At 38.9% G+C, this 14686-nt stretch overlaps 2 protein-coding genes across 7 annotated transcripts in view; one reads left to right on the top strand and one right to left on the bottom strand.

The window, feature by feature from the left end:
• The window catches only part of LOC107048727 (voltage-dependent calcium channel subunit alpha-2/delta-3), a 14428-nt gene extending 13485 nt beyond the window's left edge, over positions 1 to 943 (bottom strand). For both annotated transcript variants that reach the window (XM_015272064.1, XM_015272063.1), the window contains exons 1-2: positions 864 to 943; positions 490 to 571 (exon numbers count right to left, since the gene is read on the bottom strand). In XM_015272064.1, the coding sequence (XP_015127550.1) occupies positions 490 to 571; positions 864 to 937 (156 nt within the window). In that variant the 5' untranslated portion in view covers positions 938 to 943. The remainder of the gene's footprint in view (positions 1 to 489; positions 572 to 863) is intronic.
• Positions 944 to 4565: 3622 nt separating this feature from the next.
• Positions 4566 to 14686, top strand: LOC107048728 (protein rolling stone). Of its 5 annotated transcripts, none has more exons than XM_015272065.1 (2): positions 4566 to 4834; positions 13698 to 14686. In XM_015272065.1, exons 1-2 carry the CDS (start codon positions 4738 to 4740, stop codon positions 14561 to 14563), a joined length of 963 nt encoding a protein of 320 aa, XP_015127551.1. In that variant the 5' UTR covers positions 4566 to 4737; the 3' UTR covers positions 14564 to 14686. The 5 variants fall into 5 exon arrangements, with proteins under 5 accessions (XP_015127551.1, XP_015127554.1, XP_015127555.1 ...); XM_015272068.1 differs by lacking the exon at positions 4566 to 4834 and adding an exon at positions 9187 to 9301; XM_015272069.1 differs by lacking the exon at positions 4566 to 4834 and adding an exon at positions 9442 to 9502.

A 14686-nucleotide genomic window follows, 5' to 3' on the forward strand; every position in this document is an offset into this window, starting at 1 on the left:
CTTCTCAGGACCGAAAAGAACTGAGGATTCGAATGGTCTCTGGAAAAGTACGTCGCAGAACTGATTCGGACTTACCAGGTCCATCTAGGTCTGGAGAGATCTTGAAAGACCTGTGTACGTCCAATCAGAACCAAATCCTCGACTCGGTAGCCTCAAGAACGTTATCCTCTCCCTTTTGACTTAAGAATGTTTGACCCTCCCGCGTCTCTCCCATCTGACCCTTAAGAATGTTTGACCCTTTGACCCATCGTCTTTTTCCAGTAATGAAGATGAAAAAAAAATTGAATCTGCTCTTTCTTTTCGATAGAAAAATTTGAAATCAGTTTTTGGTAAATATCTCGAAATCCAAAAGAAATATCTAAATTTTTATATGAATCTTTTTTGTAGCTGAGAATATATCAAACAATAAATTATTACTGAAATTTTCTCCTAAAATCAGTAGTTATCCAGATAATTGAAAATTACGAAAATGTGAAAATGTAAACTTACGGCTTTCAATTCTTCTGGTTTTGCTACTCCCAACGCCAATTCCCATAGTTCACTTCCTAGACTCTGCGCCCAACGGTTAACACTAATAAATTAAAAATAACTATAAAAACATTATTATTCATAATTTATTCACATGAAAATGAATGTTTTCCTTTCAATTCTCGGCAAAAAATGCGGAAAATTGGAATGAAATAATTATTCTTTCTTGAAAAATTGCGACAATAGCCCTCACTAAGCTTGAATAGTGAAAAAAAGACACTTCTAGTTCTATTAATAAAATTAAACAACAATAAAAAATTTTCACGGAGTTGGAATTATTGTTCGTATTGTCTGCAGTTCCAATCGCACGTTATTTTTTCCATTCAACAACTTACATTTGTGCATCGCGAGCCAGGCAAACACCGGCTATAATTAACAATAGACACGTGCTCACTCGACCCAGCAACATTGCCACAAAAATAATCACCAAAAACTTTTTCTCAATTCATCGAAAAAAAAAACACGTTTTCCTCGACGAATTATTCCAGAAATTTCTTCCTAGGTGGCATTATCGTTTTTGACAATGAGTTGCCGAAGTCAGCCCCGAAAGTCTTTGCCCCGCTGATCTGATTATTTTTGGTCCAACGGAACTAGTTCGAACTGCGAACGCTGGAGCGTCTGTGCACAGTTGGGGCGTTATATTTATAAATTTTTTGGGATCAGTTGTTGCGCTGAAAGGAAAGAAATTAATTCAAATTGCCGAAGGGAATTTTTCGTCGCCAATTTGATTCCATTGATGGTGGGGAACAATTGGCGGTGAAGAACATGGGTGACAGCTGTATGAAAAATTATGAAAATTTATGAAAATTTTGAATTTTTGAATTTTCAGGGAATTCCGTCATTGAAAATTTAGAATTTGGTGGAAAAAACAAAAAGAACTGTAAATTTCAGTTTCATTTTTCCCCGAAAATGAATAGAAAACCAGAAAATTCCGGTAAACATATTTTTTAATTTTCAATTTTCAATATTGAAATAGTTGCTGTCCTAATGAAAAATGAAACGTACTCATTGCTCTAGTGCATAAGGCATATGAAACTGTGAAAGCTTATTGTTGACGTCTCATACAACAATTACCGCCATTTTATTTTTTGTTTACTATTTTCGATCTTTTCTCTGTGCTGCTGGATATTTATGTTAAGCTCTTTGTTGTCATTCCGGATGTAAGGTCACGCCCCTGCACCGTATGGCATAATAGTATTTGTAAAAAAACTGGGCCAAGAAAAAGTTTTGTCTGATTCCTACTGGGAAATCGAAGTTTTTGAAAAATACATAGAAATAAAAAAAATCCTAATCGGCTGTATCCTTGATACGTTGAAATGCTCATAGGCGATTTATATAATGTAACTAACGACACTTTCCCGATTTGTCGTCCCGTTTTCATTATAACGAATGTAAATCATTTATTGGAGGGGGAAGTTCTGTCGTGTATAAATACGCGGTGCTCCCGGCCTGATATTTTGCTCAGTCGGTCAAAACTTTTCTTGGCCGATACGCTACCGCGTATCTCGATCTTACGTTAAAGGGGAATTCCCCCGTTTTCACACATGTGACCTAATATACTATTCTCATAGAAATCTGATTGTGCACTGTGACCATTCATTCGACATTCCTGACGTGGCTTTTTTTTCCATTTCTTTGTATTTTTCAAAAATTTCTACTTCCCACTAAAAACCAAACAAAACTTTTTCTCGGCGCAGGTTTTTTTACAAAAACATTTGTTTTTGTTTATCCAATTAATCCTTATCTTAACAAAACTAGAACCTCTCTCCATGACAATCCGAAGGGAATTGAATTTCATGTTCGAAATAGTATATTTCGATACGAGTGAGACGGAACTTTCACGAATGTGAAGTTGGCGGTCCCAAGTAAATCCGAGGGCTGCCAATCACACAAGCTGAAAATTCCCGTCTCACATGTGTCGAACATTATTTTTTCACAGTGATGTTACGTTCAGCGAGTGGCCAAACTGTCTTTTTCGTTCACAAAATAGCTATTTTCGTCACAAGGCCGAAAAGTTGCTTTCGGGTGAGCAGAGTTTGGCGTGTAAATTACGTTGGTAAATTACACCGTTTTTAACCGATGTAATTTATGTAAATTACCTCAACGGTTTTTTTTATATTTGTTACATTCCCTCGAAAAACTTGCAATTTTCGGTTACTAGAATGTTTTATTTTATTCCGGCTGACGAAGACGCAGTATTGGACACATAAATATCATAAAAAATAGTAGATTATATCCCGAGGACAGATATACCGGGAATTTTAATTTCAGTTTATTTGATTAGAACGCGGATCTCAATACTTGGGGCATAAGATACTATTTTGTCCCTAGGACCGTAAAACCGCGATTCTAGCTCTACGTATGTATAAAATATCCAAGTGAGACAGTTATATCCTTCATTATTTTTTTATGTAATAGAAATAGAATTCTGTTCAGCATTTATTCTTTGATACAGTTTCACAGTGTCTTCAACTTTCTCACGCGAGTCAATTTTATTTCACATTTACTTTCGAGTTATATTAACCACTGAAACTTAATCCTCTTGTTATCAATGGAACGGTCAGCCCATTGTTATGTCTTCCCTCTTGACGAAAAAAAAGTAGTTTGAATTTAACATTGACACGTTTGAAAACAGAGGAAACTATAATCCTTCAAGAATGAATGTTCATTGTTTGTGAAGAGATTTTCCACATTTAAATTCTGGGACTGGATAATCGTAGCCAGCGATGGAATTGGCTTTATTCGGAGAGGTGCACGTGTACGGTAGCGTAAACATATTCGCAGTAATCGATCCGTTGAGACAATATTGTCTGCTGACGTTGGGGCAATGTTGGCCACCAATGTTGTGGCAATGTTAGCTGCCACAGCTGGGACACCATTGACTGCCATCGTTGGAGCAATACTTGCGGCCATCGTTGGGACAATATTAGCTGCCAACGTTGTGGTAATGTTAAATTCAATGAATCATTCAATTCAATTTAAGATGAATGGAAAGGCGTCAGTCGCTTGAAGGGTCAGACGTCTTGAGGGTCAAACGTAACAAGGATCAAGTGTCTTAAGGTTCACAAGAGTCAGATGTTTAAAGGACCCGAAGTCTTATGGGTCAAATGTCTCAAGGGTCAGACGTGTCAAGGGCCGACATTTAAAGGGTCAAACGTCTCAAGAATCCTACGTCAGGGCTGACCTGATCAAATCCTGATCTGGACCTGATCGATATTTCCACTCGGGTTATCAGCCCCCCCCCCCCCCCCCCCCCCCCCCCCCCCCCCCCCCCCCCCCCCCCCCCCCCCCCCCCCCCCCCCCCCCCCCCCCCCCCCCCCCCCCCCCCNTTTTCATAAGAGCCTTTTTTGTAGCCCTTGAAATTCTCCACAAAAAAGGTCATTACAAAAGCTCTCCTAGATTCGAGATATTCCCCAAAAACTTAATCGCAAATTTGTCCCTTTCTCGTCCTCGCGATTTTACAACCGCGTCAGGATCCCCTGTCCTTGAAATTTATCAATTAAAAATAATACTCAACTAATTTTCCCCTAGTCCACCTTATCAGTCCCCCCCTCCTCCGTCACGACTCGATCACCTGATGACGCTAAAATGCATAATGCAGTTCCCATGGTGCGCAAACTCGTGTCGAATAAAAAAAACTGAAACGTCCAAGTGACCAGTTCTTGGTGAATATCTCAAAACCCATGCGAGATACCAAAATTTTCATAAGAACCTTTTTTGTGGGGAATTTCAAGAGCTACAAAAAAGTTCCTTACGAAAACTCCCCTATCCCCCCTAGATTTCAAAACATTCCCCAAAAACTAAATCACAAATTCGTCCCTTCGTAGTCCTCGCGGTTTTACAACCGTCTCAGCTTTCCCTCATATACTCAACTAATTTTCCCCTAGTCCACCTTATCAGTCTCCCCCCCCCCCCCCCCACCCCCGTCAGCCCTGACTCGGCCAACACCTGATGACGTTGAAATGCATAATGCAGTTCCCATGGTGCGCAAACTCATGTCAAATGGATCACGTAGGAGAGTGCGACGTACCGCGAGTAATCGGACCACTCGGGTACACAATAAAATCACACCGTCTGCCCACGTTGAACTGGCGAATGGGGGTAATATGGATTCCTATTGATTATTATTGAGCCCCGGTGGTTTGAATTTTACACGCTGGGTGAGATTGCCACCGGGCAGTCACCCAGTGTCTGTCCAACGAGCCACTGATGCCACCTCAAAGTATCGACACGTACGAGTGCAGTCCTGAATTATTGTCCATTGTTGACAACAGGACTAAAATTTCGCTCAGGGGCTCCTCACGTGGTGCGTGAAAATAAGTGTTTTTTATTATTTTTCACGCGTGTTTTTCGATTTTATTGAATTTCTGTGATGCTGTGGTGTTTAGGTGATTGTGGGAATGGAATCGGTGATTTTTTTTTTAGGAAAAGCCAAAATTTGGTGAATGACAGGAGAAAATTTTGGTCAATTTTTCTTTTTTCTTTTCATAATTCATTTTTTTTACAGTTTTTATTATTTTTTGGAGAAAGAATTCAATTTTTTTAATGAAAAGAAAATTTTTAGTCATTTTCTTCTGAAATTTTTTTTATTCAATTAAAAAATTTAATTTTTTTCTCCTGAAATTGATTTTTTCGTATGAAAAATAAGACTATTTCAAAAAATTTTGTGAACAAAAAATGGTCAAATTGAAAACAGAAAAATGAACGAAGAAAAAAAAATTTTTCTTGAAAAAAAAATTGATTAAATTTTAAATCGTTATTTGTCACTCCGTCGAATGTACCGATACTTCCGGGTAGGACACGTCACTGGAAGGTATAAAAAATCGGAAGAACAGCTGAAATGGCGGAAAATTCATGTGATAAGACGCGGATAATTATTACAAATGGGGTTTTGAGCGGATAATTGCAAGCATCACGAATAATACGTCCTCATGGCCACTGTTGATGTTGCGTGACGATTTGTTTACTTCTTCCATGAAAGAAAAACTTTTCAGTCATTCGGAGTTTTAAGAGTAAACAATTCAGTAGCGAAGTAGTAAAACGGTTTAAGTCGACGTACCTTCCAGTTGAGTTTTTGCGGAATATTTTCGAATCTAAGGGAGATAGCGAAATTTTCGTAACTACATTTGTTGTAGCTCTCAATTGGCTCTACAAAAAAGGTTATAACAAAAATTTTGCCATCTCCCTTAGATTTCGAGATATTTATTGAAAACTGGTCAATAGTCAAAATTGATTTGTAGCGTTTTACCACTTCGCTACTGAATTTTCTCCCGAAAAACTGTATGTTCCACGTGAGGATATTTGACTGAGTGGAGCAGATTTACTTGAGGAAAATTAACCCACTATTTTCCCACATTTCAGTAATTCCATCAGAAATCAATAAAAGGGCGGAAAAAGAAACCAAATTACACGAGTAATGAATATCTTTATGATTTTAAGAAATTTCTAATTTTTTTGCGCAAAATTGGACTATCCCGTTTTACCCGCCCTATCCCATTATGCCCCAGCCTCCCCTATTCACTTTATAAAGCCGGCGCCTCATATAATCCTCTGTAGCACGAATTTATTTGCCCGAAAAACATAAATGTCTCACGAGAGCAATTACTACTACGAGAATTATCATGTTTTTGTGGAAACTTTGTTTTTTGTCTTCAAGTAAATTGATTCAGCACGTTAACAACAACTTTTTTCACTTGAATCGTAATGTACTATTTCGGCAGAACTAATTTTTTTCTCTCAATGTGCGATAATTTCATTTGAAAATGAGTTTTTTGGAGACTTCTCGGAATTTATGATAAATGCCGAAAGTTTTGTAGGAAACTTTTTATAGCTCTTGAAATTCTCTAAAGAAGAGGATATTAGCAATATTCCCGTGATCTCTGATGATTTGTCAGATACTTTCAAAACAATATTGACAAAAATGAATCAATGCCTAGGTTTAGGACGTGAACTTTTCGTTCTTTGGGAATATCTCGAAATTGATGGGAAATAGACAAATTTTCGACACTATATTTTCTGTAGGAAATTTAAAGAGCTACAAAAAAGATTTTAGTAAATATTTTGGTATCGACGATAGTTTCCGAGATACTCCCCAAAAACTATCTTGTGAAAACCACATTAATGCCTCAGTTTGGGAAATCAATTCTTTGTTTTTTGAGGATATCTCGAAATTGATAGGGAATAGCAAAATTTGTCATTCCATCTTTTCTACAGCTCTTGAAATTCTCCCTAAAAAAGATATCAACAAAAATTTCGCCATCTTCCCCCAATGTCGAAATATCTTCGAAAAACTAATCGCCCCCATATCAATAATTTCTTCATAAAACAAATTGTATAGAATGCCCCTTTTCTCTTCTTTCACAATCTCCCAGAATAATTTGTCCGATAAATAATTGAAAAACGATGGGAAGTGACATCAAATATTTATTAATAACCCCTTCCTTCCTCCTCCCACATTTATCGATCCCACAACCCCCAATTTTTATTGACCTAACAAAATCATGAAATTGTGGAATTTTTCACGTATTGAGCTTCTGGAAGTCTAAACAATCATTTCATTTTAATAATTTTTCCATTAAAAAAAATGAAATAATCCTTTTTTATTATTTTACTCGATTGAAAAACGAGGGGAAGTAACATAGAATATTTATTAATCACACTCAAGGGCTCTCAGAAAATGGTCAACAGAAATTGAAGAAAAGAATAAAGATGAAATCAGGGAAATTAATTGAGACGCTGTATCATCTCTGAATAATCATCTCGATGAATTATCAGATGAACCCCTCAAACGACTCGTATGCAAAATAATGTCTCTCGGTGTTGTCGTCACCTCGTGCTCACACGAGATGTTAAAGAATAATATGTCACGACATTGCCGGGAATTAACGTCGAATTAGTATTGACTGATTGATCCCTGGTGGCCACGACCTCTGACAGAACAACTGCGTGAGGGCTTCGGAGTTGAGCTGTGGTCGTGCGAACGCCTCTCGTGAGGTCAGCCTCGGGGTTAATTAGTGACTCGGTGTCGCACATTCGGATTGCGATTAGATGTTGAGCATTTATTTTCGATTTTACGGGTTAAGAGAAAAAAAAATTATTTCACTTCTGCATTCGATGGACAGTATCTCACCTGATGGTCATTAATTATCAATAATTCAGTTCGTCATCATTGTGATTATTAACTGAGGAAAAAAAGTGGAATTCATTTTTTTTCAAGCATTGAAGCATTAATTTATATTTATAGTTTTATAAATTAAATTTTTTTCTTCTCGATTCAGGACGAAGTAATATGTTTCGATTATGCTTTTTGTTGTTGAGGTGTTTCGTCTACATTTCTCCGGGGGGTGAAACGGAAGGGGAGTCTCATTGTTCTCGAGCCCTGATTCAATCCCTGAACGCGAAAATTTTCATTTTTCAAGTAAATGTTTCGGCGTGCATTTGAACGTTTCTTGAATATTATTTTTTTTGTCAGATTGATTGATTTTTTTCCCATCACCTACGAGTGTCAAATTATTTCTATTGCATGTTTTCATAATTATTGAAACCATATTAAAATGCATCAGAGACATGACAATGCCGCACGGATCATTCCTGTGGTTATTTCGAGTTGGTAAACCTGACGAGTGTTTTCTCTCTCTCAGTTCCATGGTCTAACCTATACCTCTCTCCCATGATGCTCCAGCGATTATATTGACATTCGAATTGCGCGCCACTCACGGTGAAGGCGTTATTGCCACACGTGAGCCTCAATGGATAGAATTTGCCCCGAAACTCATAATTTCCCGTATCATTTTTTCAAATAACTTTCTCATGAAAGCTTGAAATCTTCAAATCTTGAATATTGAAATGAAATCGCAGTCGGTGCGCTAAAAGGAGGTTAATCTCAGTCATTTTTAAGATTATTAATTTTGTTCTCCATTTAATCATCATCTTGGCTCAAATAATGCTCTAATTGATACCAGAACCTCATTTCGCTTGACCTCACTGACTTAAGTGAGTTATTTTTAAATTAAAATATAAAAAAAAATGACAAACAATTACTCGAAAACAGAGTTGAGCAAAATTGTAATGTAGAATTAACATTATGTCATTAAATCCAAAATCTGTTAATTGTATCGTACAATTTTTCAATTTTTATTAAATTAATCATCAATTAAATTTTCGAAATTTTCAAATATTTTATAAATCAGTAATTGATTTGTAAGATTGACGATTAATACACCAATCGAAGAATCAAATTCAGAAATATTGAATCAATTGTTTAATAATAATTGAACATGAAAAATTGTTTTCAAATTTCAATAAAAAAAAAATCGAAATTTTCAAAACACGTTTCTTTTATCAATAAAATTACGTCACTCGTGATCAATGGAAAACAAAACTTCCAATGTCTCTAAATATTATTTCCCATCACCCCAGAATATGACGTAGAAATATTCAACCTTTGAGTCTATAAACAAACAAAATAATTCCCAGACCGAAGAGCGAGGATAGTGAATTCTGCAGATTGTTCTTTAAATGCATCCGAGAAAAGATTAGATAAAAAACCATATCGGATTATCAATGACGTCACGCTTTCCCCCTCCATCAAATATTGATCACCTAAATTTTCAGTGTTCCCCAAAAGCCAAAACTATATCTCTCAGTCGCCCGTGAAACACGACGCACGTAACATTCTCGACGTTAAGTATATCCGCGTCAGCGTTTTATCACTGGCATCGACCTATCATTCGGTAAACAAACACCCCGGAAAAGCCGACAGTTACTCAGGACAGTGAGTATATATATCCTCACGACTGATGTCTGTGGATTCCAAATTTTCTTCGCAGTGACATTATCAATATTCACTGTTTATCTCTGAGGGTGTGCCCTTTGATGATAAGGCGAAGGTGAAGTGTACATTCGAGAGATCTGAAAATTCTGCTCACCACGCCCAAAAAATTTGTTGATTCAAGGAAATCACGACTTGATTCAAGTAAGAAGACTATATGATGCAATCTGTCTGTGTTTCCGATTCACTTTGAGGATAAAAGGAGAAAACTGAAAATGATAACTAGTGTTCATCCGGAATCTACTTGATTCAAGTAGACTTGATTCAATCAGACTTGATTCAAGTAGAGGTAGACTTGAATCAACTATTTTTTCCACTTGAATCAAATATTTTTCTTACTCGAATCAAGTATCATTCCTATTTAAATCAAGCATCTTTCCCACCTGAGTCAACTTAATTCAAGTGTACTTGATTCAAGTAGAGCTCGATTTGAATTAGCTAGGTATATACTTGAATAAAGTATTTTTTCTACTTGAATCAAGCATCTTTCCGACTTAAGCCAACTTGATTCAACTACACTTGATTCAAGTAGAGCTCGACTTGGATCAGGTAGGTAAATACTTGAATAAAGTATGCTTTCTACTTGATTCAAGTATTTTTCCGACTTGATTTAAGTGAAAAATTGGAAAACCCAGCAATTGATTTTCCAGTTATCTCGGAACCAAGTGATTCTACGAGAAAAATGCATAAAACATTTTTTGTAACTGACAAAATTTCCAACAAAAAATATTTTATGAAATTTTTTCACAAATTCACTCGTTTTAAAGATAATCCAAAGTTGAAAAAATAAAAAAACTCGAATTGTCACGTTTTCCATCAATTGTCGGATCTGATGATCAATAATCCGTTCCACCCGGCCTCGTCCAATCCCATCGATATTCTTACATCACCGATCGTTTATTCCGACCCACGCAACATTTAAAAAATAGCGCGTCCCAAGTCTCCACGCGTATTCACTGCTAACAGCGCTGTCTCTCTTTTACTCGTCACCTGTTCCCCGTGCGAGTGACAATAAATTCCCTCGGGCCTCTACCTCTCTTAAAAAGAAACAAATAAAATTCACTGGGAAAATTTCCCGAGTTATCGCCGTCAATCGCGAATGTTTGGACTATGTTTAAGTGGCCCCTCACGTTCAGAAAGAAAAAATCGTGTTGAGTTGATTCATGTGCGGCTACCGATCAGCTGTTCGAACATGTGATTCCCCTTCGCGAAATTCAAATGAAAAAAGTGTTAAATTTTTTTCTCACAACGGGCTATGAGCCCGCGATGAATGCTAAAATTCAATATTCCAAGTGAAAAAAAAAACATTTATAATCTTTTATCTCCAGTATTGACTCGTAAAGATTTCACGTCAAGACGTTTCTGAAAAGAAAAGTGATTGAAGTGATTAATTCGCGATAATTTCGATGACGCGGGAGAGGGGGCGCATGACGCGTACTTGCGCGGTAAAAATTGATTTATCGGCATGATGACGGGGTGATAGATATTTTTATTTACTACTGAATATTGAGGATTTTGTGTCGCGAAGATTGTTATAAATATGGTGCGGTCAAGGGGGTGGGAAACAGTGACCGTTCGGCGAGTGTTGACGTTGGGTATCCAGAAATTTTTATGTAAGATTCTATCTGAAATTATTTCTGTTTTTTAATTTGGGAAAGTGGACCGGTAGGAAAAAGCTGATGAAGGATATTCAAATAATTTTTGTTTCTGTCTGTATTATTTAAAAAAATAATGAAGGGTCAAATGTTGTTTAAGGTCAAACGGGAGAGACGGGTAGAGTAATCAGAAGGGTCAAATGTTCTTAGGACCTAATGGGGGATACGAATCGAGTGATCACCTCGCTCGTCTCTCCCGTTTGATCCCCTTGACGCCTCGCCGGTCTCTCCCATTTGGCCCTTGAGAAAATGCGATTCCTCTGATCACTTCGTTCGTCTCTCCTTCTTGACCCTTAAACAACGAATTTAGAGTAAAATTCGAATAACTTTTTTTTCTATCTCTATTTCTCAGAAAAATAATGAGGGGTCAAATGTTCTTGAGGGTTAAACGGGCGAGACGAGCAGAGTAATCAAAAGGGTCTAATGGGAGAGACGAATGGAGTGATCACTTCGCTCGTCCCTCCCGTTTGATCCCCTTGACCCCTCCGCCTGTCTCTCCCATTTGGCCCTTGAGAAAGTTTGATTCCTCTGATCACTTCGTTCGTCTCTCCTTCTTGACCCTTAAACAACGAATTTAGAGTAAAATTCGAATAACTTTTTTTTCTATCTCTATTTCTCAGAAAAATAATGAGGGGTCAAATGTTCTTGAGGGTTAAACGGGCGAGACGAGCAGAGTAATCAAAAGGGTCTAATGGGAGAGACGAATGGAGTGATCACTTCGCTCGTCCCTCCCGTTTGATCCCCTTGACCCCTCCGCCTGTCTCTCCCATTTGGCCCTTGAGAAAGTTTGATTCCTCTGATCACTTCGTTCGTCTCTCCTTCTTGACCCTTAAACAACGAATTTAGAGTAAAATTGCAATAACTTTTTTTACCCATCTCTATTTCGCGAAAAAATAATGCAGGGTCAAATGGGAGAGACTGGTGGAGGGTCAAATATTCTTGAGGGTTAAACGGGAGAGACGGGCAGAGTAATCAGAAGGGTCAAACGTTCTCAAGGGCCTAATGGGAAAAACGAGTGGAGTGATTACTTTGCTCGTCTCTCCCGTTTGACCCTTTTGACCTCTCCGCCAGTCACTTCCATTTGGCCCTTGAGAAAGTTTGACTGTCCTTTTTGACTCTTAAACAACGAATTTAGAGTAAAGTTGAAATAATTTTTTTTCTATTTCTATTAGCAAGAAAAATACGAAGGGTCAAACGGGAGAGACAGGTGAATGGTCAAATAGTCTTGAGGGTTAAAAGGGAGAGACGAGTAGAGTAATCAGAAGGATGAGACGTTCTTAAGGATCTAATGGGAGAGTCGAGTGGAGTGATCGCTTCGCTCGTCTCTCCCGCTTGACCCTCTTGATCTCTCCGCCTGTCACTCCCATTTGACCTTTAAAAAAACGATTCTACATTGCCCAATCCTCCCCTAGGTGGCCGCGAATCCATTTTGCCCCTACTTACCTTATAAAAACGATAAGATTCCAACGTAACGACTACTCCACTTGGGTATCATTAAATTGGTCTTAACTGCACTTGTACTGCACTCGCGTCTCCGGTGAGAGTGACTAGAACGGGGGAACTAGACCCTGGGAGTGGGAGCATCGGAAGCGAGATGATAGTTCACGTCCGTCGTGCCATAATTTTTCAGTGTTGATAGAGAATCGAAAGAAAAAGAAGAGATTCATTCTGATTTCAATTGACTGATATCAATTGATTGATTAAAGATGAAGCTCTATTTTATTTTCGAACTGGGTAAAGTATGAGATTGACAGTGAAGTCCATTTTTTGTGAGGATTATGCGAATAAAGTGCGTTTGATGGAAAGTTTCCAGTTTTTTTGCGATTGTATAGTGACGATGTCGGCAATCCAGTTAGAACTGATGACGATTTTGTTGCTAATTGTTTCGTTGAATATTTGAGGAATTCACTCGTGTCGAGAAAATGGCACATTGTGCATAACATATGAATAACTGAACTGCAAAAATTATGAAGAAATATTTCCTAGATGTTTTATGATAATTAATTGAAAATCAGTCGTTTTCGAGACCAATTTTTCGGTCATGAGGTCACGAGGTCGGTCAGGTAACGCTTCATTGGTTGAGTGTGAAGGGAGTGGGGAGTTGCCGTCCTCCATTGGCCGAGGCGCACGTCATGATTGGGTTAGGTCGGCTCGAGCCATTCTGTGGTTGGTCCAGCGCTCGACCGTCTATGTGACGTCATCGCGATTCCAAAGCGTTTAAAATCTCCAACTTTAAACCCTATATTGGTCACCCAATGAGGGAAATCTCACCGCGCGGCGTTTTTCTTTAATTACAATTGATTGGCTAACCGGAAAAATTGAAAAAAAATTGGCTTTGTCAATTGAAGTGTCAAAAAAAATATAGTAGTTTTTAGAACAACAGATTTCCCGAAATTCCTAAAGAAAACAAATTATTTTGGCCAGACGAATCATTTTTTCCCATGTTAAATGAAATTGGCCATGACGCGACGTTGCCGGAAACTCGCTAAACGCGCCCCGGTAGTGTGGAGTGAATTCGGCAACGCTGAGGCGTAAATAACACGGCGGGGAATCCCCGCGGAGCTGACCAAAGTCGGAGGGTCGCGTTTGGTGACGAGACTAGGGTTAACACTTAATCATTAATTAATGACTAATATTCGTCATTCGAAAATTTGAAAAAAACTCATGCAAGTCTCCCACTTCAGGTCGTCGAGCAATGGTGAACAACATCTGGTGTCGCAAGCTCTCTCACATTTGGCACCAGAAAACACCGGAGCCCCCGCACGGTCGTGCCTTCTCCGAGCCCCGTTACCAGCCCCACCTGTCCCGATGGTATCTCTGCTACAGATGGCTGATAAGTCTCGCCTGGCTGACGATAATCATCTGCTCGATCTTCGAGCTAGGCAGCTCCAAGCCCCTGGGCAAGTCCCACCTCTGGCCCATCTACCTGACAAATTGGGACCTTGCCCTGGGCTTCACCCAGTCCCTCCTCGGTCTCTACCTGGTGGCCAGACGATGGCAGCTGCAGAAGTCCCCCGACTTCGACATCATCAGTCTCAAATATGGCAAGACCGAGAAGATCTACTGGTTCTTCTACACCGTCACCTCGACATTGGCTATCGGTGTGACTTGCACCTACTGGGGGGCCGTCTACGACTCCAAGATTCATCAGGTCGATCTTCTCAACATCATGCTGCACGTGTGCAACAGCATTCTCATGATCATCGATCTTCTTGTCGCCAGAATACCTCTGAGATTCAGACACTGCTGGTGGTGTCCCACAGTTGCCATCTGCTATCTCATATTCACCATCGTCTATCACTCAGCTGGGGGCCTTGACAAACAGGGAAATCCGTGCATTTACAAGGTTCTCAACTGGTCGGAACCCGGAAAGACTATTATCGTTTGTCTCGGGGGACTGACATTCCTCATCGTTGTCCACTGCCTTCTTTGTTATGTCGCGCAAATCAGGGATCGGCTGTACGAGGGCAGTCAGAAGTACGTCAAGGATGAATCTGAGGGGGCTGAGAATGATCTGTCACTCAAGGTCAAGAGTTCGGAGGTTGTCTGAAGGATTGGTCGAGGGATTTGCCAGATATGAAAATATCCTATAGCAATTCCGATAGGATTTTCTATAGGATTTGCTATATTTAGGATATCCTATAGAATTTTCTATAGGATTTCCTATCAGATT

The sequence above is a fragment of the Diachasma alloeum genome, unplaced genomic scaffold, assembly GCF_001412515.2.
Source record: "Diachasma alloeum isolate Michigan unplaced genomic scaffold, Dall2.0 Dall_scaffold_00196, whole genome shotgun sequence".
NCBI lineage: Eukaryota > Metazoa > Arthropoda > Insecta > Hymenoptera > Braconidae > Diachasma > Diachasma alloeum.

Excerpts from the sequence above, each read along its gene's own strand:
- LOC107048728 (XM_015272065.1), top strand. The coding sequence starts at position 4,738 with ATGCCACCTCAAAGTATCGACACGTACGAGTGCAGTCCTGAATTATTG. Across the intron at positions 4,835-13,697 it reads GCTCAGGGGCTCCTCACGTG|GTCGTCGAGCAATGGTGAAC; the intron begins GTGCGTGAAAAT and ends CTCCCACTTCAG.